Consider the following 27,226-nt stretch of genomic DNA (forward strand, 5'->3'; position numbering starts at 1 on the left):
AAAAGAAAAACGAATTCTGTCGAGTGTTAAGGTTAAGACGTATGTACACGCGACGAAATTTGGCGTCAAATGCGTTCTCTTTGATGACGCGTAAAGAACTTTTTATAGGATCACTGTTTCGGAAGTCGTGCTTTAAACTACGCTAAATCTGACTCGTAATTTTTAAATAAATTACATAACAATCGGTAACAAACTACGTACAGTACGTACGCTGTGTTCGTTTTACTCTTTCCAGAAACAACACGTGTACCGCCAACGATATCGCGGTAAAAATAAATTACAACGCATTTTGTGGAAACTGTTTTGAGTGGAACGAAAAAATATATCGATTCTTTTGATACCGTTTTATTCGAACGTTCGTATTTGCGAACCAATTTTACACGTCGTTTCGTCAAAAAATAGGTGATATTTTCATGGCACGCGTGCGCATGCGCGAACGAACGCATGTGTTAAATACAACGCGCATTCGGTTGTGTTTTCTGTCTCTTTCTGGCGCGCACGCGCGCGCGCGAATAAACAGGCGTATTTACGAAGCACACGCAGAAATCACGTGTAAAGAGCTTTCGACTTCACGAATTCTTAAGCAGGTAAACTATCAGCCACGAGAAAGTCAATGAAGTAACAACGCAACGTCAACGTCGTCATAACACGCTGTTACATTTTCTAACGTAATACTACGATCAATTTACGATGCGCGTATCAATGTTTCACTTATACATTTTAAGTAGAAACTTTTTAAATACCATCGTAATTGACTGGTACAGTGTTATTGGAACTATGGTGACAGAAATGTGAATTCTTTTGTTATATTTTATACATTTAGATATACTCCGACATACAGAGTTTTCTTTACAATGTCCGAACTCATTGTCATCTTTCAAATGTTTCAAAATGTGACTATTCATCGTGGACATTCATGGTCGAAATTTATGATCAATGTAAAAGGTAACAATGAGTGCTCGTACCTTGTTTAAAAACTAACATACTTTTTGGGCAATACCGTACCAGTCACAGGTTAAAGGGCGGGAAGAAGGTGCACGAAAAACGACTTACCTTTGAACGTATTTCGGACGAGAGTCATGTTCATATTCGCGTGAGCGCAAGCCAGAGCTCCCCGAGGTACGTCTTGCGTCTTTCCGACGATTCCGCCAGGTTGAATGTTTGGTTGGCCTCGGTTCGTCCGCGATTCCACTCAAGAGTTCGTCCAGCGTGATCTGTGACGTTTCAAGGTACAGCGACGCATGGTTGCAATCCTGCTGTCCGTTTCTCCGCTGGATTGTTCGATAAATACGCCGCCGGTACGAAGCAACGATAACCGCCTGTTCTCGCGTCGTCTGGGTGCATAGATACGAAGTAACTTCTTCAACGCTCGTTCGTGCAACAGCGAATGCGTCCAGGACGAGGTAATTCGCGTGCAGCAACGTGTCGGTGCGCGATCATCCGTCCTCCTCTTTTAGGTTAACCTTCGATGACAACCGGCTCAGGTGCAGCAGGATCGAGCGTCACACTGTGGCCCCTTCGAAACGACTCTCCACTCCGGATATCCACGCGTCGGCGAACAATTTTACTAGCACTTGTCGCGGCGATCATGAAAAGCGGTTCAACGCACAACGAGTTCAACGAAACACGGGAATGTTGATCACGTTTATTCTCTTCGACGTGGAATAGAGGAACGAGCCAGGCGTTGAACGGGGGAGGACAGAGAAGGAGAGAGATTAGAAGCAGAGAGAGAGGCGGCGAAAAAGTGCTCGAGGGAAGGAGGAGAGAGAGGTTATGTGCAGACGACGACAGGAGAAATTCCAGCGGGCGGCAGCGCTCAGGTCCACGGATAGCTCGTCCGTTCCTTCGTTCCCCTCGTCTCGATAACTGACGATTCCACGACGATGATTCGAGAGGACCAATTGGGTGGGACGCGTCCGAAACTCGTTGGATTTTCGACGCCGTGTGCTCCGGAGGCTGACGGTCACAACTTTTCAAGGACTCGAAGAACTCGCACGAAAAGTAGGTACATCTTGTATCAAATTTTCTTTCAATTCCGCATGATTCGAGGAATCCTCGTCTCCTCGGTTACGTTTCTTGAAGAATCGGCCCGACGAGGCGCGCACAGATGTATATCGAGGAACAGATTTACAATACGGCGTGCACTGGCTACTTCCCAACTAATTATATACACTATACAATACACTCTCGCAAATTGGGATAAAAGAAAGGAACGTCGGTGCACCGGTTATATCCTTGGAAACGAGCCGTGCAGGAAGCGACACGCTGCTCTTCTTCTGCCGCCTCTTCCTCCTCCGCCACCTTCTCCTTTTCTTTTCATTCGCGTACGCGTTTTTTTTTTTTTTTTATATCGCACGCACAGAGGCGAAACACACGCGCGCACACTTAAAGGAGGGAAAGAATAGCGGGAAAAAGACGGAGAGAAGAAAGGAACGAGGGAAGTGCGACGGTATCGGGAGCCGATGCTAGGGCATCGCAGAGAGCGGGCAAGGCAGAAATGTCGGTGTTACTACCAGCTTGGAGTAGCAAGCACCGGTAAAACACGGTCCTAACTAACACACATGGAGACAGATTGGGGACTGCTGCTTCGGAGTTTACTATAGGATGGGACGGATGGTGATGGCGGCCGTAGCGGAGCAGCCACCGCCCCCATGCTTCTTCTCTCTCTCTTCGTCTCCCTTACCTTGTTCGACCGCCCCCACCACCTCTGTTCTCCACTCTGCTTCGCCCCGTAACCGTTCCAACCTGATCTCCCCCTCTACGCGTTATGACGGACACGCTGGAAACCCCCCCTCTTCAAGTTATCCCCTTTCTCTCTCTATCCTCCTGTTGGCTCCCGTCTCCTCGTAGGTCTACTTCCCTGGGCTACGAGATGTTATCCTCGAGCGATTCGTGCGTACTATATATTCGTCTACCCGTGTCGTCGCCACATCCCCTACCTGCGTCGCATCTCGGCGTGTGCGTTGGCCGCAATCAAGGTCAGGAGCGTAGCTGGCCAAACGGGCGCCCCGCGGTATCGATTGCACGGAGATGTTCCAATAGGGGAGACCGTTGCATCCCGTTGTTTTCAGCAATAACGGACAGGGTTTATGGATCGCGGCGGAGTTTCTTATCGTGACGCATTCGTGAAACGGAAACCCGGTATCTTTTGGCTCATTGGCTCACGGATGCGATTGCCTCGTTATTTATCTGACGAAAGGAAGGATGCACGCTACGGAGATATTGTTGTTGCTTCTAGTGAGCTTCCTATTCACGTGTTCTGGGAACCGCCGCGGGCGATTTGGGTTTTAAGGGTTGGCAGGGTCATGGAAAAATTGCGATTAGTTTCATTAGGTTCTATGGAAGTTCACGGTGTCATGCAGTTACAAATATTCTCGATGGTTCTATGATTCTATCTGGATAGAATCATGGTTCTATCTGGATAGAGCATAAAGTTCCTATAGTTCCTATATTAGTTTAATAACAATTATACATGGCACGATTTACACAAATTAGGACCATCTCATATTTACAACCTCGTTCAAATATGATTAATAATTATTATTACTTGTTCACCAATTACAGCACCGATAAAAATTAATTTTACAAGAGTGCTACAATGACTATACACAGAGGCGTAAGCCAATTTTAACAAGTTCGATAAACACGATGTTTCAGTTTTGTGGCGTTTAAAGACGTCACGAGGTATTTTGCAATACACCATGATCCGAATACCTCGGTCTCGGAGGGGAAACGCGATATCGTTCCTCCGGTTGGCGCGTGCGGTTATCGTCGCGTTGATTTCCTTGACTTTTCACCGACGTGAGGTACATGTAATACGTTTCAAAGTAGACAAGAAGCTCTTATTCTCGATTCAACCTATCGTCGACGACCTATCGATATCGGCAAAACTTTCCATTCGTTCATCTTCCCTAACAGGAATAGTAATAACGATAAACAGATCTAGAATTGCGAAAATACGATGACGCTAGTATTATCGCCGGATAGGTGATTCGTTGGCATCGTCACCTTTAGTCAAGGCACTGCTGATAAACTTATTTTGATTACCATTCATGTATGGTCACGTGTAATTTCAATTTCTGTTTATTCAAAACGAGTATAGAAAGAGAAATGACTATTTCACAATGAAATTTAGGTTACTGAATGAGAATTAGGTTCTTAAGTTACAATTAGGTTATTAGGTAAAGGTTACGTCATATTATTAGACTAAGGTTAGGTTGATTAGGTTGTCTCGTGTTAGGTAAACTTAGGGTTTGGTCAAGTAGTTGAGTTTGATTATCAGATTCAGGTTTGGTTATGCAGATATGTTAGGTTATTGGTTATGTTAAGTTTAGCTATGAAGTTAGGTTAGGTAATTGGGTTCTTATTACTCAGTTAGGTTAACTCAGATCAGGGTTAGGTCAAGTAGTTATGTTTGGTTATCAGATTCGGGTTTGGTTATGCAGATGTGTTAGGTTATTGGTTATGTCAGGTTTGGTTATGACGTTAGGTTAGGTAATTAGGTTCCTATTGCTCAGTTAGGTTAACTCAGATCAGGTTTAGTTCAGGGTTTAGTCAAGTAGTTAAGTTTGGATATCAGACTCAGGTTTGGTTATGCAGATGTGTTAGGTTATTGGTTATGTCAGATTTGGTTATGAAGTTAGGTTAGTAATTAAATTCTTAGTCCCCATTTAACTTAGGTCAGGGTTAGTCAAGTAGTGTTTGGTTGCAATTCTAAGGTTTGTTTACGCAGTTATGTTTGTTTCTGAAGTTCAAATATATTGATTCTTGCTTCAACTTCAAACGTAACCTAATTTGAAGAGTAACTAGATTTGCATTACAATTTAGTGATATCCATCGATAACAGAAGTTGTAGTTCACCGTCGGGTGTTCGAGCTTAAACTCCGTGGTTTTGTTCGTGATTCGGATAATCGTGGAACAGCGAGAAAGAGGAGGTGCGGGAAAATGAGTTAACCTAGCGCGGAGAGGCAAGGTAGGTTTATCGTCGTTTCCGACGATATTGACGGCTAATGTTGTACGTACAGACGCGACGAAAGCAGAGACGGCAAGCGGTGGCGGCAGTGTCCGATACTATTATTAGTGTGCAGCTGCCTGCGAATTACTGAATGAAAGGGAAGGACCGCTTCGAAACAATGTCCGAAAGAGACGGGAGCACGTTGCATCGCTTAAGCGACACGCATCTGACGATTATTTAGAGCCAGCTACTATACATACGTACGTACATACGTCGATTTCGATCTCGTTAGGAATCGATCCGTTAATATGTGATCGAAGGAGTACCTGAAGCTATACACGTAGACTCGCTAGTGCACCGTAAAGAATTCACATGTTCCAAAGCCTAGTCTCGTTCTCGTAAGAATTTACTATCTGAAGGGGCAATCAATTGATGTTCGAAGCGCGATAAATTATTACGAGTCATCTGTCACGCGTTCGAAAGTGCATATCAAGTTACAAACAGTCGGGCGATTATTTAATGTCACCCAAGCTGTCTTTGAAAAGGAGCAAAAGAGGCCTAGCTGAATCTTGCCTGATAAGTATAAACGTTGATTCACATACGAGGAGAGAATTGTCCGCGAAATTAATTTGTGAGATGGTCATATGTCTATTTCAGTCCTGAGTCACATGGAAGAATAAACGTATACGTTTCGCGTATACTTTCGCGCTCGAACTGACGATTGATATGGCCTTAGGAATATTTTCAATGCAGCTTGTTTCAGTTTTCTGCTTTTTTTCTTGAATTAACCGTATTTAGTCATTAAATAAATTCTTCTCATTCCCGAGATCTTCCACATCTTCCAGCTTATGCTCACGCGTCAGTTGTACTCTTTTTTGCATTCAAAAGGAAATTTCTCATAATCTACGTTGCAAAATTATTAGTAAGTTGCAATCAACACGTGGATGGAAATAAAACAAGATAAAATTAAACAATAAAGTCAAAGCATAATATTGCCAAAATGCTAAGGCATTGACTTATTAAATGGTATCCAAAATATCGTGTAGATATATTTTATTATTGATACTACAATGGTATGATCATTGTCCACTATTTTCTTATGTACAAGCGTTAAACGAAAAGCGTAGCGATAGGATCGTTTAAAATCGGAGTTATATACCAGCGAAAGCATAGCCGGACCACCTCCATTCAACAAATGTTGGCAATTAGAGGCAATAGTTGTCGACCCTCTCTCCCAAAGGTCTCATCATCTCGAGGTGTTGAATTTCTTGGTATCTTACCAGTTGAACCTCCTCATTGTACCAGCATCTCAACAGAAACTTCCTTATTTTAAACTCAACAATTTTTACATTCATCCGTCGTTCCAAAAAATTTACCTCTTAATTTCTTTATGAAGACCTATTCAAGATAACTGTTTAACAAATATTTTTGAGTACTGTATTTTTCAAAATTTTTTATTGGATACATTATTTAGAAGTATACAAATAGAGGTGATTTATAACATATGAAAGTGAAAGATTCATTAAAATTTTTCTTAGGGTGTGTACTTAAATTGCGATGAAATCATTCAAATGTACCTGTTGTACTTATATTTGACTATGAGCATAAACTGCAACTGTAATTTACTGAAAGTGTAATCAATTTTTAAGTTAATTTCTTAAGATTGAAATTAAATTTTGAAAGTACATAAATTTAATGGAGAGTGGATTTATTTGAATTTTGAATGAAAAGAAACTGATAAAGTGGTAAATGTAAAGGGGGATTCCCAGTGCATACGGCACTGCGCGATCTCCGGTGTGGCGGGTCCAGCAATGACGCGGAGATCACCGAGCGTGTCCGAACTCGGCCGACGATAATCGAGTGGGAGTCGAAAGCGGCGCGTGGTGGGGAGTACAGCGTCTCCTACGGAGGGGAATTCCCTGATGCCGGTGCTCTGTGTGGTGACCACACCGTGTCCCTTTTTGTTGCCGCCCATTAGGCGCCACCGCGGCGTGATTCGCAACCGCGTTTCTTTATCTTCAGCGTAGCGAAGTCCCGGCTAAACTACGAACTCTACCGATTGCTTGCACGCGTTCTTGCCTATCTTTTCACCCTGGTTTTTTCCGTCTCTGTCTTCTTCCTCCCTCGCGGATCAGACAATAGCACAGTGAATCACCGGGCGTAGGTACAAGAGGTTCCCGATGTATGCGCACAGATAACGTAGCCGCGTGCCACGTTTCGAGTTCCGTCGATCGCCTTTCGCCTTTTGAGATACGAGAAAAACATTACGGAGAAAAGATTCGACCTCTAGAAATTTAGGACTTTCCTTGTTTGTCGATTTTATTGCAGATGGGTGAATAGAGAGAAATTTTTTGCTTTAATCAATTTCTGCTATACTTTCTTTTGTAGTTGGGGAGCATCTTGTGGAACGCTTTAGTATACTAGGACGCCATTAGAAGTTTGGGACTTTGGGACGGTGGAACTTTGGGACGTTGGAATTTGAGAAACTTGAGAAATTTGGGACTTTGGAATTTTTAAGTTTGAGAATTTCGGGACGTTGGAATTTGAGAAGCTTGAGAAATTTGGGACGTTGGAATTTTGAAGCTTGAGAACTTCGGGACGTTGGAATTTGAGAAACTTGAGAAATTTGGGATGTTGGAATTTTTAAGTTTGAGAACTTCGGGACGTTGGAATTTGAGAAACTTGAGAAATTTGGGACGTTGGAATTTTGAAGCTTGAGAAATTTGGGACGTTGGAATTTGAGAAACTTGAAAAATTTGGGACGTTGGAATTTTGAAGCTTGAGAAATTTGGGACGTTGGAATTTGAGAAACTTGAGAAATTTGGGACGTTGGAATTTTTAAGTTTGAGAACTTCGGGACGTTGGAATTTGAGAAACTTGAGAAATTTGGGATGTTGGAATTTTTAAGTTTGAGAGCTTCGGGACGTTGGAATTTGAGAAACTTGAGAAATTTGGGACGTTAGAATTTTGAAGCTTGAGAAATTTGGGACGTTGGAATTTGAGAAACTTGAGAAATTTGTGACGTTGGAATTTTTAAGTTTGAGAACTTCGGGACGTTGGAATTTGAGAAACTTGAGAAATTTGGGACATTGGAATTTTTAAGTTTGAGAATTTTGGGACGTTGGAATTTTTAAGCTTGAGAAATTTGGGTCGTTGCAATTTTCACGTGGATCTTGGGAGACTGAAATGTCTCAATCTTGAGACTTTGGGACTTTCAGGTCTTTAGAGTGTTGGAACTCTAGAATGTTAAAATTCTGGGACTTTGAAGTATGCGATACTTTGACTTCCCTTTGAAGTTTGAGACTTCCAGAATATTGTTACTTTGAAAAATTTGAAAAATAAAATGAGACAATAAGAGTCCTATCTACTCCACAAAACGTCCTCCATCTTTGAATACACTCCACGAAATAAGGGTACGGTTTATCAGACTTATCTCTTCTAAAAAGATATTGATACCTTTTTACCACGAGCGTAATCAAGTTCGAAGGCTTTTATCTCGAACTATATATTAATCAACGTAGATAGGGATAATAAATGTCAGGCGAGGTCCAGACTTTTTCTCCTGTCCGCTCCTCTATAGAATTTGGTGTAACTCTTTTCTTGGCTCCTTTTTTAACGACTTACCTCTCCCTATGAAAAACGACTCGGATTTTTATCTTCTCATTCGAAACGAAAGGAGAAGAAGTTGCGCGACGTAGAGTCGTTCGATGGAAACCAGTCGTCGTTGCTTTGTTTGGTTATTGTTCTAGAGACCGGCAGTCAATCGTGTTTTACCAAAGGTTACGTTTTCTTCTTGCTTAGATAGCACGCGCCTTTGTGCTACCGTTTTTCACGGATGACTGATGCGTTGCCCTGTTTCTTTGCTTTTCTCTTCGACACATCGATGAGTTCATTGCGACCGATTGGATGCTCTGTGATTCATAGTCTTCGAACGCCATTTTATGTTGCAGTCGCTTCCCGAACTTTTATGGAGACTTCCCGAAATGTTTTTTAGCATTCATTTTTCAATAGTCATAATTCTGAAGTTTCTGTGTTGTAAAAGTTTCAAGGTTCAAAGTTTCAAAGGGTGCAAAGTTTCAAGGTTCAAAGTTCCAAAGGGTGCAGAGTTTCAAGGTTCCAAGTTCAAAATATCTGAAGGTCTCAAAGTCAATTTTTCCCAAAATTCTAAACTACTTTTAATTTAATTCATTTTCTAAATGCCATTGTTTATTTGTAAAAATCCCTTGTTATTCGCTAGAAGAGAGTTATCGTCTCTTTATCGTTTCTCCTGGAAAACGTGCGTTTTTTCCTCCGCTCGAATTTCACCATATCTTACAACCTTTAGCCCGGCCACCTATTCAAGACGAACGCAAACGCCAAGGTTCGACAATTTGTCAGAACGAATGGGTCGATTGCATGTATGTACTTACTTGTGTACAGTTTGATTCATAGAACTATTTACAGAATTTTAGCTCCAGAAAATTTCACCGTGTATATTCCATATTTCTTAATACTTTTATGTACACTTCTTAAAATAAATCCAAGTTTTTAGGCTATTTTAGTTAACTTAAAAGTAGCAGACTTTTAGGACATTGAATTGATTTATTCTTTTTTAAAATAATATTTGAAAATAAATTCGATAATAATTTAGCCTTAAAATGTGAGGTTTGTCTAACTTGACAGGAAACAATCTTGCTTATTTAACAATGCTCTCAATATAAAGTTCCTCGTATCAAGAATATAGGCCCTGATATTTATATACATTTCAAAGGTATACGGTCTTAAAGTATTGGATATATTTTTTGGAGCCCTCAAAACTGTACGGTACCTAAATAAATAAATTTTAGAAGGTCGGAGTCTAAATATGGACTTCCATTTTTAAGCTTAAAATATTTTTACTTTGACTAAGTAAAAATTATTTTGACTGAGTAAAAATTACTGGTAGTACATTTAAGTAGAAATATAGTTAACAATAGTAAAATGATCGTAATGGAAATCTCAGGTTACGTGGATCATCCTGTATATAGGTATAGAGACATACAGAAACTCGGCCGGATCTGTAAAACTGAAGGCTCGTGGACAAAAACCTGACCTCTCGAACAACTGTGCACCATGTGTGCGCCACTTGTGCGCTCTCTTCTCCCATTCTCTTTCATTCTAACGCTCTTCTCACCCTCGTTCGTTCTTCGTCTCTTCTCGTCTCCTCCGGGTACCCTGGTCCACCATTTCTCTTCGACAAACTTCCCGATCGCGATTAATCAGGTATACGAAACTGCCATGGTATGGAGTCTTTCGTGCATATTTTTCTCTTCTTTATTCCGCTCCGAGCTCCGTTTCCTCCTTCGAATTCGTCAACCGAGAAAAAATAAACTCTCTCGCATACCGGAGACACGATCACCATTTTGTACCTTTCTGTCTCGGAGTTTTTTCCTCCTTTCTGCGTTCCTCGTTAACGCGCTGTAACTGAAACTTCTTGATAGATTTGTTATGCTTCTTCTTATATTTTTTTACTTGGAAATGTATTTAACTTGAATGCGTTATTATATAAACATCTTTGGTATTAGATTGATATTTTTCAGATTATATTTTTCTAGATTCGAATGCATTATTATATGAACACCTTTGGGTATTAGATTAATGTCTTCCATATTATATTTTGCTAGATCTATAACTTCTTTGTGAACGTATTTAACTTGACCAAAATTCGAATGCATTATTATATAAACACCTTTGGGTATTAGATTGATGTCTTCCATATTATATTTTGCTAGATGTATAACTTCTTTGTGAACGCATTTAACTTGAACAAAATTCGAATGCATTATTATATGAACACCTTTGGGTATTAGATAGATGTCTTCCATATTACATTTTGCTAGATCTATAACTTCTTTGTGAACGCATTTAACTTGAACAAAATTCGAATGCATTATTATATAAACACCTTTGGGTATTAGATCGATGTCTTCCATATTATATTTTGCTAGATGTATAACTTCTTTGTGAACGCATTTAACTTGAACAAAATTCAAATGAATTATTATATGAACACCTTTGAGTATTAGATAGATGTCTTCCATATTACATTTTGCTAGATCTATAACTTCTTTGTGAACGCATTTAACTTGACCAAAATTCGAATGCATTATTATATGAACACCTTTGGGTATTAGATTGATGTCTTCCATATTACATTTTGGTAGATCAATAACTTCTTTCCAAACATATTTAACTTGAACAAAATTCCTGTTCAGCTGTAAAGACTGAAAAATTTTCATGTTCAAAAATAGGATTACTTTGAGCCATGATTAAATTACGTTGGAGGTAACATAGCCTCCATCTCATCGGAATAACTTTTTTTCTAACACGTCCAGAAACGATCTACAGCAAAAAATTTCATATCTCGCATTACGGAGTAGTCGATCGAAACTTTATGAAACAACTGGTAAAAGGGGATGAAATAAAAGCTACAAGACGGAGACCCATGGGCGTGAACCGACCTCGAGTTGTTAATATGTCACTGTTTATGGGTCGACAGGTTATACAGTGTATAACCTGGACACGTTGCAACGAAAAGGCAACCGTATGAAAGTTGATCTAATTGCCGTCGACCCGTTTCAAATTGCACCGGTGACGGTAGTTCGTTCTTTCGAATTGGAAACGAGAACGACTTCGATCGAACAAAAGCTTCTTTTCTGTTACTGTAATTTTATATTGCATTATTGAGTATCTTTAATTTTGTCAAAAATTTGGGTTGTGTTAATCGAGGTTAGCATGGAATTAATTTTAGGTTAGGTACGATGTATGAGACAATCGAAATTTTGTTATAATACTTTAGAATTTTTGCAGAACTTGGAATAATAATGAATTAAAAATGATCGCGTCCTAAATGATCATCATGCAAAGTCTCGTTCCATAAAATTTCAAGTATCAACCCAATAAAAATCAGTTATTAAATAATAACGTAGGGCCCATTTGACCAAAATTACCGCTCTCAAGGCTAATGAATTCCGGCTAACAAACAATTCTACGAAGTTGTTGCCCCACGAAACTTAAATAACCTAATTCCCGTGCTGCTCCAAGTACCTTTGTTCCCTGTTAGATTCGTGAATCATCGCGATTAAGGACTCGCGTCTTGTAAGCAGTCTTTATTTAACTTCTCGAAGGTAGGTCACCTTTTTAAGAGGTTCCATTGTTTACTGGCCGGATATAATCGACGAGCTCTCTGATTAAGAGTAAATACACTTCCGGTATCTGTTGATTAGGCCCAGTGGAAAAAAGAAACGGTAGCTCGTGTTTGTCTTAGTTTGCAAACGACCACTTTCATGGCAAACAGAAATACGAACGTAACAAATATTTGCTCGTTTGACCCCTGCCGTATACATTTATAAGCGTTATAGGCTCGGTGCTTAACATTGTTCGTGCTTGGACATTCTAGCCGTGACTTATCCACGTTAAAAATGTCGGGGACCTTTGTATCGTTACGATAAAGTGTATTAGTTCACGTGATTATTGATTGCTACGTTATTTCAAGTCTTTGTGCGCGTTCTTTGTATGAGGGTTAGTCGTTAAAAATTGAGGATGTTGATTGAGGCAACTTGGATGATCCAAATGATTTTGATAAGATTCACTTCAGTTTTTGGGAATAAAAATTGTTAAACAATGGAAGTATTTAGAAACTTTGATGTGGATAGAATGTCCTTCAGTGATGTACCCTCAGGGAGAGACCTAGCATCCCCTAAGGAAAAGCTACAGCACATAGTATCTCATCTATTTCTACACTACATATCTATGCATAACTTATCAAACTCTATATCACCTTGAAAATATTTAACATGTAATGAAAATAGTTAACCTGAAACAAAAGTTTGGTACATTCAGACGAAATTCAAAAAGACTGGTAGAAAATTGAACAGGCAGAAGATCGTGTTCCATAGGGAAGGTGGAACGTGGGACACGGTGTGGTCCCTCTGTCCGGGACAAAAAGCACAAAAGTGCGCTCACGGCCAGTTTACCTATGTCTCGTCGCGGCAATAACGATGGTCGCCATATGGGCGACAGCCCGGGGGCCCAGCGAACGTGCACCTTCCTCTTGGTGCCCTTATGCGGGCCAGATTTTACGGGCTAGGTACATACGTGCAAAGGGCTGTCCGCCTTCGATTCCCCTACCTACGATTCTGCAAAAACGTGGCGACGAGATCGTACGCGTGACTCATCAATAAATTCGACTATGCGTGGTGGTCGAGTGTACGCCAGTTCCCACGAGGAAATCCCGCTCCCACCTCCCGTGTGTACGTGTGTACGTGTGTGTGTGTGACTGTCTCCTCTTCATTGGCCGTCTAATGTCGTCCCTGTTCGCCACTGATCCACCGAAGGAACGGAGAATCAACGAGGGAATTGTCCGTGTCCGTCGTTTGAATCGCGGCAAGAACACAGAGAAACCCATTGCATTCGCAATTGGCAATTTCACATCTCTGATGTCGGGATTCGGTCACGAGGGATAGGTTGGTATGACTATTTTCCGATTTCATTTTGGTTTATGAACATTCATATAATTAGTGACGCACCGTGTGCGTCTTATGATGTGGAGTTAAATAAATGACGCACCATATGCGTCTTATGATATGTGGTTAAATAAATGACGCACCATAATCGTCTTCAGTTATGCGACGTAATCGATGACACACCTCGTGTGTCTTGCGTTATACATGTAATAAGTGACGCACCATATGCGTCTTATGATATGTAGTTAAATAAATGCTCATTATAAGTATCTTGTGTTATGCAAAGTAATCAATGACACATCATATGCATCTTATGTTACCGAATGTAATCGACGACGCACGAAATGTGTCTTGTGTTATACATGTAATAAGTGACGCACCATATGCGTCTTATGATATGTGGTTAAATAAATGACTCACTATAAGCATCTTGAGTAATGCGACCTAATCATTGACACATCATGTGCGTCTTGTGTTATCGAATGTAATTGACGACGCACCTCGTGCGTCTTGTATTATACATGTAATCAGTAACGCACCAAATGCGTCTTATGATATATGATTAAATCAGTGACGCACCATAAGTGTCTTGAGTTATGCGACATAATCAATGACACATCACGTGCGTCTTCTGTTATGGAACAAATTCGACGACGCACTGTGTGCGTCTTGTGTTATGCGATGTAATCAATAACGTACCAGTGTGTCTTGGGTTATATAATGTAATCAATGACGCACCTTACACATCCTTATTACTTGCACGATGTAACTAATGACACAACATATGTGTCTTGTCTGTACAATGTGGTAACAGACGCAACAGGTGCGTCATAGCTGTACGATGTGATTAATGACACAACAGGTGCGTCTTGCGCTATCTATTGAAAAATTCTCGAACAAATAAGACTACGAAAGTAAAGTAATAGAAGGGAAGTGTGTAAAGATGAAAATAAATATTGTTTTAATGGAATTCATAGATTTTTTGAATTTCGATAAAATTATATAGACGTTGTGTTGTAGGTATTCCTATCGACGTTCTACGAACACGTCAAGCTTATCCAGGTCATTCCCACTTTCAACGTGGCCAAACGAAATGTGTTTCGCACGTGCTAATTCCGTTGTACGGGAGCCACGACGTTTTAACACCGGTGTTACGAACAAATAAGTTGGGTCATGCAATGCACGAACTAATTTTGCATACCGTCAAAAATTTTTGCGAAAAACAACAGACTTGCAGAAACAAACGCAACTTTATTCGGTAGATAAATTGTTAAACTTGTTCTCACGAAAAAAAGCAACGAAAGAAACGAGAGAAATGGAGAAACGTTCCACGTGTTGTGAATCGTAACGCCATGGGATTTTACAGTGGTTGAAGGTGCTTGAAATGCTGGTAATTGGAAAGGCCCGTAAACGAGGTGCGAAGTGACCATAAATCTGGCCATTAGCCGTGTTACAATGGACACCGGTCGTGTTTTATCGCGTTCGACAGCCGTTGCAGAATAGATTTTTCGTTGATACGTGACAAATCGCGACTGTGCGTATCGCGATAAACCAGAATTTCGTGACGCCATGCACTGTATCGCTTTTCCACGCTGATAATATTCTACACATTTCCTCCCACATATAACATTCAATAACCGAACCGTTCTACTACGTAATGCCGATTACAACTATCGCAATTTATCTAATGCACATTTTCCACTAGCTTCATCACCGATTAGTTTCAATACTGTTGGACAATTTTTATGGACACTTTATGGAAATTTTTAGATACCTCTGTTGCTTTTACTTTATGTAGGAATATGGGGATCAAGGAACATGGTCGACTAAATGTTGCAGTGTATAGGTATTTGGAAATGTAAGGATGTGAGAGTCTAGGGATGTTGTGGTCTGAGATTTGGAATGTAAGATTTGGAGGTCAAGGAATTGGGGATCTAGAGATATGTAGAAATTGGGGATCTAGAGATGTGGGGATATAGGAGTTGGGGATCTAGAGATATGGGGATGTAGGAGTTGGGGATCTAGAGATTTGGGGATGTAGAAGTTGGGGATCTGGAGATATGGGGATGTAGGAGTTGGGGATCTAGAGATATGGGGATGTAGGAGTTGGGGATCTAGAGATATGGAGATGAAGGTAACTAGGACTTAGAGATATGGGGATGTAGGAGTTGAGGATCTAGAGATATGGAGATGAAGGTAACTGGGACTTAGAGATATGGGGATGAAGGTAACTGGGACTTAGAGATATGGGGATGAAGGTAACTGGGACTTAGGGATATGGGGATGAAGATAATTGGAATTTAGGGATATGGGGATGAAGGTAACTGGAATTTAGGGATATGGGGATGAAGGTAACTGGGACTTAGTGATATGAGGATGAAGGTAACTGGGACTTAGTGATATGGGACGAAGCTAATTGAGACTTAAGGATCCAGAGATCTAGGGACTTCGGAATCCAGAAATTTTAGGATTTAGGTAATTGGAGATCTAACAGTTTCAAGATCTAGAAATTTGAGAATATAGAGATTTGGAAACTCGAGTATTTGGAAATTCAAAGATATCTAGCGATTTAGAAATCTAATTAATTATGAATCCAAAAGTTTGATCATGCAAAATAAAAAATACCTAATGTGACAGAAATAACGTATCTATGTCCCACAGAAAGGAATATTTGCATAAATATTCGTAGTCTACTCATCAACAACGCAGAACGACACGTGTCTCAGGTGTGCAACATGCTCGTCGCGTTCCGCGTAATGAAATGCAAGCGCGTGCATGCGCATTCGCGAACAGTATACTATTTGCAAGAATGATTTGTGTCGCACCATCGACCGACAGATATTTCACCAGACCCGGTTGTTTCTCAACGAACTCTCTGATTTTTCGACGGCACGCTGTTTGTCAAATTGACTTTGATAATAAATTGCATGATGTACGGTGCTAGTCCCGTTGGTCGAACTGAAATGGTTAGAGCAAATTTTAGGATTTCTGGATTCGAGATTTAGGGATTTGGATATTTAGGGATTTGGGAATTTGGGTTTTTGAGGATTTGGAGATTTGGGAATTCGAGGACTTGGGGATTTGAGGATTTCAAGATTTGGGAATTGGGGATTTGATGATTTGAGGATTTGAGGATTTGAGGATTTGGGGATTTGGTGATTTGAGGATTTGAGGATTTGAGGATTTGGTGATTTGAGGATTTGAAGATTTGGTGATCTGAAGATTTAGAGATTTGTAAATTTAGGAATTTGCGTATTTGTAAATTCGAAGACTTGGGGATTTGAGGATTTTAAGATTTGGTGATTTGAGGATTTGGTGATTTGAGGACTTTAAGATTTGGTGATCTGAAGATTTAGAGATTTGTAAATTTGGGAATTTGCGTATTTCTAAATTTACGGATATGGTGATTTGGGGATTTGTCAATTTGAGCACTCGAGGATTTAAGAATTTACAATTTGAAAGTTTGAAAACTTGATATTTAGAAACTATGAAATTTGGAAGTTTGCTAACTTAAAACATTAAATTAAAATTTTTGAGAACCTGCTAATATAGATACATGAAAATATAAAAACTTGCAAGTTTCACATTATCAGTAAAAGTAAACAATTTCCATCAATGATCCACACCGATCAAGAATCCAAATAAGGTAGGCTCCCTCAATTCTGCTCTTGCTCAATGTATTGACAATACGCAATACCGTTGCGAACCTTGAAATCGAGAGCATACATTAATCATTCGATTCCAGTTTGCAAATCGGTCGCAGTAGCCAGTTTCCGTCGAATCCGGAAACAAAAGGTTAAAGGGATTGCGGTTACGCGTTCTGGGAAGGTGAGCGCTGCAAAATGCAGCCACAGTGTCGATGGATATTGGATATGGACGATGGGGTGGCTACGTGTGCATCGTGCACGAGCCACGGGGTAGCAAAGCTAAGCCAGTAATGCAATAACTTGAATAGATGGCTATGCAGGCGGAAAGAACATAACCTACCCCCTATTCACCCTATCTCTGCTTTCTTCGTCCTTGTCCAACCCCTCCCACCCCCTGTGTCTCTTTCTCGGTTGCACCCACGTGTTCTCTAAACACGTAGGTACATACGAATCGGCGCACGTAGCATAACCACTCGGACTGTGCCAGGAGGGTGAAACCAGACGGGATTTCAACCCCGAATACAGTCGGTTACGTTAAAAGGCTTTTAATATGCGCGCTCGTTCACTTACCCGAATCGAGGCTGCATCCAGCCAAAATCGAAGCGATCCTTCGAGGGTTTCTATTCTTCTTTCTCTTTTAATTACTACCGTATTTCGCGAACAATCGACACCATTGGATTTGCGTTTTATCTCTTGCTCCCGAACTGATCGTGTTAAGTCAATTGTTAACGAGGGTGATGTGCACGTGTTACTACGTGATCGTTCGACCGCACCAAAATCAGAATTATGATTCTAGATTCGCGGATTATTAATAATTCAGTTGATTTTGTTGATTAGCAAAATTGATCCTCAGATTCCTTGCTAATTCCCAAATTTCCGAATCCTTGAGTCTTCAAATCCCTAGATCCTCAAATGTGGTTTCTGAGTCCCTTAATCCTCAAGCTCCTTGATTTCTAATTCCCTAAATTCCTACATCCCCAAATCTCTGGCTCCCCAAATCCTTAGATCATCTCTTTTGGTTTGATACTCATACATGATAATTATTTAACTAATTTTGCAATGGAAAAGTTTCGATTAAAGTATACCGCATGCTACGTATTGGACATGTTTGTTCGTTCAATCGTGTTGAATCGAAAGCAGCCGTGAGTTATTGTTAAGATGTATAAATTGATTGATTTTAATTGAGGTACAATGGGAACGATTTAAGTGCAGGGATGCAACGTAATTTTAGCCGGACGTTTGCTGCATAATTTCGTTTCTGTATGTTGCTGAGACGATCATAATTAATTCATAATTTTTTAATTAACAGGGAGGATATCTCGTTAAAAAGATAGTATAAAGTGTATTTGAGTTTCTCATCTGGTATAAATTGTTACCAATATAAAATACAAGGATTGATTCTCACAATATTATATTATTATTTTTATAAAGGTAACATGTATAGATTATATAGAAGAAAACATGTATAGTACACAGTGTGTCTTGCTGAACGATTGCAAATGTCACTTTCAGTTTAAATAAAAATTTAGTGTAAAAAAATTCAGAGAAAAATATCCGTGCTTTGAAAGAACAAGCAGAGTCACAGATGATCAGTAACGTTTAAACAAATATCTTGACCAATGATAAAAATAATAATAACCAATAATAATATCTCGTATACACTAAAAAATCAATTACATAAAATAAAATTTTACTAACACAGCTTTACTAACATTTGTAATAATTTTTTTAAAAAACACATAAACTAACCGCAGCAACCCTGATGACCAAGGATATCAGTGTCGCTAAAAAGTCATATTCCGACACACATTCGATAGTTTACGGTCACGTGAAATCAGGATCGAGTCGGATGAGCGAAGGAAAAGGGAGATGAACGTTATAGGGGGTGCACGAGCGAGTACCGGGAGAGGGTGAACTCCATCTCCGTTTCTCTTTGCGAAGAGAAAGACGAAACACGTTCAGACTCACATATTACGGCGCACGTCAGTATTTAAACACGCTTGATGGGAAGGTGGTGCACGAGGGTGAAATCTGGTCCCCATTGTGCTCAGGTGTGAGGCGTGTGCGCGAGGGATGAAACGGGGAACGAGCGGGGAAACGTCGCCGGGGAGGAGGGTGGATTTGCACACGCGGCACGAGCCGCTTCAACAAAGGGATGGAACAGATTGGAAGCCATTCATTCATTCGGTTGCCCTGTATTTTTTTCCCCGTATTTGACTGGGAGAGCATCGACCACCCTCCCGCCGTTCTACTCGCCCTTTACTACCCCTCTGACCACCTTTTACCCAGACGAACCTGACTACAGGTACGCTCAATTACTGTTTCGGACGTCTTCTTTTTATCTGCCTCTTGTGACCTTCGCTTTTTTTATTAACTGAAAGGGTTTCTTAGTAAATTATATTATAGCAAACAGGGATGTTCTTTTAATATCATATGGTTACAGTATCAGAGAAATTTTTGGCTAATTATGTTGTTGAGTACTGTCTTCGTTAGTATTGTCTTCGTGGCGATATAACGAGAGTCTACTTTAACGTGTATCGAACTTCATCGAGTGCTTAAGTCACTTTATGATTGATACATTGATACATGCATATTTAATACTAACTTATATATTCTACGATATAATTTTATGAAGATTTTTTTAACTATAGTTCGCATTTTATTCTTCCAATTTTATGTATTCGTTAATTGTTAACGAATAGTTTGTACCACAAAAAATACAAACAAATTAAAACTTTCATTCTGGAAATTAAACATTGAAGCCTACGTTAAAAAAGTTAAGTTTGAATTACAGTTTAGGTTATAAAAATATATTCTATCAATCGGTTCTATCTATCAAAAATATATTCTATTAATCAAAGGTGGATATTATCACTGTACCGACACTGGAATTTCGACAAAATTAAAGGTTTATAAAATTGTCTCGAAGAGTACGAAACTTGAATACCAAGATACAGTATCTAAGAGATTATTCTGACTATAGTGAATGCCAAGATGCAGTGTCGTAAATATCTTAAATGCTGCAACAATTTGTATGTAACAATCAGAGTAATTGAAATGCCTCTTGCGTTGACTCACGAATGGATGAATTTTCGTGATACATTCAAGCAGAACGATAAATACGCACGACGAATGGGCTTGTGTAAGCTTGTATTCGAATTCACCATTGGCCCGCGTTTGACCCCGCGAAAATCAATATCTGTCGGGAAACTTAAGTACGTGGAGGGTGGTGTGTACCTTTTGATATTTTGTAACCAAAACGAGTACACGAATTCTATCGATTTTCCGTGCTCTTTTTATTTTTACTACTTCTATACTTCAGGAAAGAATTAATAAAAAAAGATTAATAAGTTGTAAGACGAGAAATGTTCAAGTACTTTTATTTATATAATACGACATTTAATAAAATGTTCGATTTTGAGCAACTTTCAAACCAAAAATATTTTAATCACTAAATGAAAAACTAACTAAAATATTTAATAATTAATCATAATAGAAATAATATTTCTCATAAACTATAACATAAATTATCTGAACAATAAATAATCTAAACCAAGTTGTTAACCATATTATTAAAAATATAGTATTATCAGTGACTATATTAATAATCATCAGTATCATATTACCATCATATCATCAAAAAGGTAACATTAAAATCGTGAACGTTTACGAATTACACAAGAAATAATTCATTAATTACATAATTAAACGTTCACCTCGTCGGCAAGCGAATTAGAAGCCCCGCAATATAAAAGCATCTTTCTAGGAACGATAAAAACAAAACGAAGTCGTGATGTAAGATCGAGTTGCCTGGTTAAAATAAGAGAACAGATGAAAGGATGTTGTGGCCGACCGAGGAAATATAAAGTAGAAAACGATAGCGTTATCAACGGATTGAAGTAAGCGAAGGTGAGTCTCGCTCACGATGTATGTATCATAAATAAAAAATTATCATCGGCTGCGTATTAAACGTTGCTCCGTACACCTCATCCGTGATATTCCGTTTCGAAAACAAATGAATCGATGATTAACCAAAACGGACATGAATGCATGGGAAAAGTTGAATTTTGGGAATTTTGGGGGTTTTGGAAAATTTATGAATTTTGGAAATTTTAGGAATGTGGAGAATTTGGAGAAATTTGTGAATTTTGGGACTTTTGGGAATTTGGGAATTTTGGGAATTTGGGAATTTGGGAATTTTGGGAATATGGGGATTTTGGGAATTTGGGGATTTTGGGAATTTGGGGATTTTGGGAATTTGGGAATTTTGGGAATTTGGGGAATCTTGGAAATTTGGGGAATTTTGGGAATCTTGGAAATTTTAGGAATTTTGGGGATTGGGGGAATTGTAGGGATTTGGGAATTTATGGAATTTGGGAAATTGGGAATTTTGGAATTTTGGAATTTGAGAATTTGGGAATTTGGAGAATTTGGAGAATTTGGAGAACTCTAGGAATTTGGGAAGCTTGGGAATTTTTGCGATTTGGGGAATTTAGGGACTTGAGAACTAGGGAATTTAGTGATTTTAAAGATTTGGAAATTTGAGGATTTGGAGATTTAATAATTTGGAGATATGGAGATTTGGAGATTTAGAGATTTGAAGATTTGGAGATTAGGAGATTTGAGAATTTATGAATATATAAATTTTAAAATTTAGAAATTTGTAAATTTGGGGAATAAAAAGTTCTGAGAATTCGAGAGTCCAGGAATTTGGATTACGAAAATTTGACAATTTAAGAATTTGACAACATAGAAAGTTAGGAATATGAGAACTTAAGAACTTGCAAGTTTCATTTACCATCAACAAATATTTAACTATTATAAAAAATTCTGTATTCAATAAACAAATACACATAACTATGTCAAAAACTATTCCAATATCACCACCCCCATTTTAACATCAATTACTAACACGTTTGTACATAAAATTTCATCTAAAAATAATATCAAAACCTATTAGAGAGTTTCGCGCGGCTTTTTGAAGTTATACCATGAGGGAGAGCCGTTCACGTCAGCAATTAGCTCGACCAGCGTCTCTGGGAGTATCTTCAATTAAACAATTACGGTTAAATCGAGCGGAATTTCCAGCGTTGAACCCGCATGCTCGTTAAGAAGTATACGAGTTTCACCTACGTGGCGACGATTCAACGAAGGTGGCACGAAGTCGTCGTCGAAGCGGTAACCTTTGACCAGGTACCACGTGTGCCCACATATTTCGATCCACGGTAATTGTGAGTCACGAGAAGAGCCCGCTGCCGAATTTAGATCCGTGATAAAGTCAATTCCACCGATCCCCTAGCCAGTTAATTCTCCTCTGGCTCTTCTGCGCGCCAGCATTTATGTGAATTGACGCATTCAATCGGTAACGAACCCTGAGCCGTACCGTACCTTGAACGGTCTTTCTTGGAGAACACAGATATCGCACGCTCACGATAAATCGTCCGTGGACCTTGAAGTCGTAGGCTACTTTCTCGACTGAGTCATTTTCGGTCGGATCGTTCCCTAATCTCGACTGATACATTCTTCTGGAAAATCGATCAATACTCTACTATTTTAATTGTCACTGATATTCCTCAAATTTCTGGTTATTTGGTAGAATTTTAGGAATTGCAACATCGACCTATCATAAAAGTTTCACCTCTCATTTATTTGCAACCTTGTGTAACCTTTATACTTTTCATTTAGTATTATAGTTCAAAGCTTAAGTTCTTGCACCAACCCTTATAATAAGAGAACTTTGTCTCCATGTTTGTTGTAGCCTCTGAAACTTTATACTTGATACTTTTCGTTTAATAGTAAATTACATGTGATCTTATGGTGACCTTGTAAATCTAACCTCTAAAATTAATAAACTGAAATTTTACTCGAATCTACAGACTAGGATTTAATGGAGTAGTTAAACTGTAGATAAACAGTGAATGAAATGTCTAAATGAAATAGAATAGAGAACGAAAATGTTAGGTTTTATAGAAGAAGGTCGATATCCCCAACATACGAAATTGCACTGGTATATCGCAACTGTGATCCAGAGATCCGCTCAGACTAGCAATCGGTCGTACGGGGGTGAAAATCGTGGCACGTGACCCGCGGGTACTCGTTCACAGGGGGAAGTTAGCCCTGCACCATCGACCCTGTTCTTTCTAAGAGTTACCTTTACTGCGTTTACTATTCTCCATTGTGCATGGCTACCATACGGGACCCGTGCAAAGGAGGCTGCGAGAGAGATCGTGTGAGTCATCCCTGTCGAGCTGTTCCCAGTGGCGTAGATACTAATTGTACAGAAATAAATCTTGTACGTGTATTTTTTACTATTGCTGTTCTACTGTTTTATTACTTTGCCATTTTATCATTTTACAATTTTATAAGTTTGTAATTTTACAATTTTACAATTTTACAATTTTTCAATGTTACAATTTTTCAGTGTTACAATTTTTCAATGTTATAATTTTTCAATAGTACAATTTTTCAATGTTACATATTTTCAGTGTTATAATTTTTCAATGTTACAATTTTGCAGTGTTACAATTTTTCAATGATGACATTTTTCAATGTTACAATTTTTCAATGTTACAATTTTTTAGTGTTATAATTTTTCAATGTTACAATTTTGCAGTGTTACAATTTTTCAATGATACAATTTTTCAGTGTTACAATTTTTCAGTGTTATAATTTTTCAGTGTTACAATTTTTCAGTGTTAAAATTTTTCAATGATACAATTTTTCAGTGTTACAATTTTTCAGTGTTACAATTTTTCAATGTTATAATTTTACAATTTTACCATTTTGCTATTTTATCATCTTTCTATCTTAATATTCTACGATCCACTATTTCATTATCTTATCATTATCATTCAGTGTCATTCATTGTTTCAATATTTTACTATTTACTTGTTCTACTATTTTATTTTATTGTATTTACAATATATTATTTGATCATACTATACTCTACTATTATACTGTTTCATTGTTGCACAATTATTAAAATGTATATCTACAAAAACATTCATAAGCAAGTCATAAAATAATAATATAAATTTCTACAGTTCCAGTCTACTATTTTATTGTTTCATTTCAGAAATTCTTTTAATTTTCCTACAATTGGGTTAAGTTCTATACCATTATTCCACAACTTAATTGTAGAATGTATATATTAATATGTACATAAATTATAATTTTAAATATAATCTTTTAAATATAATCTTTAAATATAATCTTATAAAGAACATACAATACAATTTCACACAAATCTAAAAAATCCTTTTCCACAACAAAAATTCATATAACTTTCACACTAAAAAGAATTCGAATTCCTTTTCAGAATACCATTTCTAAAAAACTCAGAGACATAAAATACCTCCCATCGCGCATCCCCAGCGCCATTTTGTGCCGCGTTTTCAAACGGGCGGGAAAGTGAACTCAAAAGCCGAAAAGTAGAAGATTTCGCAGAAGTAGCACTAAAAATGTTATTTCCAAAAGGAAGCAGTCCAATCCGTCACTGTACCTTGCATTCCATGATAGGAACTTAAAAAAAGACCGCCTCGCGAGCGGTCTAAAAAAAGTCTTTACGAGTTCCATTTTCCAGAAGACCGTGAAGAGAAACACCGTCGTTCGCTACTTACACGGGGGGCAACGATGTGTATTTCATTTTAAATGGCCGTTCTGTCGCGTAGGTGACTCTCGATATTGCCTCCCGATCCACCGACGAGAATCCTCCGTTGTTCGCGTAACGATTTCCTTTGTTCGTCGCGAGATAAAAGCGTCGACCCTGGACATCCGAACACGTTTGGCCCGCGGAGACGATGCTGCTTTCGTGGAGACCATAACGCGATCATTAAGGAAGAAACGCTTTGGCAGTGCTGTTTAGTCGGTCACACATGACTCCGTCGACGACGTTTAAGTCGATTTAATTTTCGATGGATGCGGGCGAGCCATACAATTATGATTCTGTGTTACGGAGACAAGTAATATTGTGACGAAAGTTAAATTCCTAGAAATTTAGAGATTCTCCAATTTCTAAATTCTTGAAAATGTCATGAAATTTGCTAAACCCTTGCCGTATGATTAGTTTGTCAGATGCGTCTAAGTTTGTAAATATAATCCACTTGCACCTTGACAATAAAAAAGTGCAACAAAGTGCCTCGTCAAAAAGTACAACAAAGTTTGTACAAGTTATTCAAATGACATAACTACCATCCTATTAAGAATACATTGTATTAATATTGATGAAAATATATTGCAGATAACTCTGACGAAAATCATCTACCTACGTCACTGTGTTCAGCCTCGATGCATCAGTCCGGCTTGCATCTGTATGTATTTATGCTGGGGGAGCCCCTATGTGACATCATCCCCCTCCATGCGTGCGGCTGATTCGTTTCGCTGGCTGACTTCTGTCGCCTAACTCCAAAACACCCCTGGACCCTGCCACCTCCCTTTACCTTTAATCTTTATCAATCCATCCAGCCGAGCCAGAATCGAACCAAGGAACGGACGGCGCCGTGCATTATTCACGCCCGATAGCTCCCTCAACCCTCCTCTGTGTCCTTCGAGCTTTGCCTTCCACCACCGACGCCAACCACCCTTTTTCTACCTTCGCTAAATACTTTCTCTCCGTTTCTTCTCTAACTCGCCATCTTCGCCTACGCACGCGAAATATTATCTCGATGCAATTGCGTGAACACCCCCGTTCACCCACCCCCGGGTTTACCGAAACCCCGGAAAATCGAGCGATGACACATTTTTCTAAATATAGTTTCGTAATTTCGCGTTCTTTGTGATACGTGATAAGAAATTATTTATATTTGCAAAATTCCAAATTAAATCTCGAAATTGCACCTTCGAAAATACATACATTTGTTTTTCGTGAAATATTTTTAAATACGAAGGGGTTTGATATGGCTTTAATAATTAAGAATGTTTTATTATTTTTAAATCGACAAAATTAGGAAATGGATTTGGACAGCTAGATCATTTTCAAATTATTTGATCATTTCGCAGGTTTCGACTGAATGGGAAACCTCCCGAATTTGTTCACGGGTCATTAAATCGGGGTTTAAGCCGAAATAGGCGTACAGGTGGGTGGAGTCTCGTGAATGATCGCCACACCTACTAATCATCGTTCGTTTTCGTTCTTTTACCTGAGCGAAAGGTAGGTGTAAGGAAGCTCGAAGTATACCTTTAAAGCTACCTGTAATTGGCTAACTATTTCTCCATCTTACTCCATTTTCTTGAGTCAATAATTTATAGCTATATCTGTAAACAACGTTCTTGTTTTAACTTTCTTTATGACTGCAAATTATTGTTTTATTTCAATAATTAATCCTTATGTATATCTCCTACTTGTTAGTGTATTGTATTGTATTTTATGTATAATATCTCAAGTAATATTACTTGTGAATTTGTAGTAAAAATAAAATTATTTTAATTATACATATTTGTAGTATTTATACTGAATAAAGTTCTTACATATTATAAAAATTAAATTATATACCCCAGATATTATCCCTAACTTTTAATTGTAATCTTTAATTAAAGTAATTAAATTTTTAGACGTCTTGATTGTTAATAAAATTATTTTAAATGATATTTATATTTTGTTCAAATATTTCAGAATGAAAGTAAACATATTTTGTTAAAGAATAGGTTAATAAAATATATTGAAACTTTTTTTTATCTCTTTATTTACTGTTTACATAATGTTCACCTGAAACGATCGTCTTTCATCGTTTAAATTCGTAAATAAGCTATACTTCCGGTTGCTACGTCATACGCAACTCGTTCGATGACGTCGCGTTCGCAAAGGCATCCGTATCGTACCATTCGTACGCTTCCTTTGTACACCGAGTTTCTACCAATCAGAAAGTCGATAAACGGTACATGAATATTTTTCGAACGCGTTAAAAACCAGCTCGTGGAAAATTATCATAAATTGCATTCTCGTATGTGTTCGATTTTTCTTTCACAATAACTTTATCGTATCTTAGATAATATTTCTGTAAATTGTGTACGTTTTCAAGCGCGCTGCAATTAACTCGGTGAAAATTGGGAATGTTGATAAATATACAGGGCCGCATTCACCGAAAGTCATATTAGGCGTCTTTTTACCAAATCTACAAAGTTAATTGTTGATTCTAAAAAATTCT

The 27,226-nt window shown here is 38.6% G+C and overlaps 1 protein-coding gene and 1 long non-coding RNA gene across 3 annotated transcripts in view; one reads left to right on the plus strand and one right to left on the minus strand.

Annotated features, from left to right (window-relative positions):
* Positions 1 to 1,187, minus strand: part of zfh1 (Zn finger homeodomain 1) — a 28,331-nt gene extending 27,144 nt beyond the window's left edge. Inside the window, exon 1 of the mRNA XM_012284531.2 lies at positions 1,054 to 1,187. Coding sequence (XP_012139921.1) covers positions 1,054 to 1,087 — 34 coding nt within the window. The 5' untranslated portion in view covers positions 1,088 to 1,187. The remainder of the gene's footprint in view (positions 1 to 1,053) is intronic.
* LOC105662413 (uncharacterized) lies at positions 931 to 26,513 on the plus strand. Of its 2 annotated transcripts, none has more exons than XR_013038848.1 (3): positions 931 to 945; positions 1,009 to 2,001; positions 25,324 to 26,513. It is a non-coding gene; the product is annotated as an uncharacterized LOC105662413 (long non-coding RNA). The 2 variants fall into 2 exon arrangements; XR_013038849.1 differs by lacking the exon at positions 931 to 945 and having other exon boundaries at positions 1,861 to 2,001; positions 25,324 to 25,393; positions 26,082 to 26,513.
* The last annotated feature ends 713 nt before the right edge of the window (positions 26,514 to 27,226 follow it).

This window comes from Megachile rotundata, chromosome 7 (assembly GCF_050947335.1).
Source record: "Megachile rotundata isolate GNS110a chromosome 7, iyMegRotu1, whole genome shotgun sequence".
NCBI lineage: Eukaryota > Metazoa > Arthropoda > Insecta > Hymenoptera > Megachilidae > Megachile > Megachile rotundata.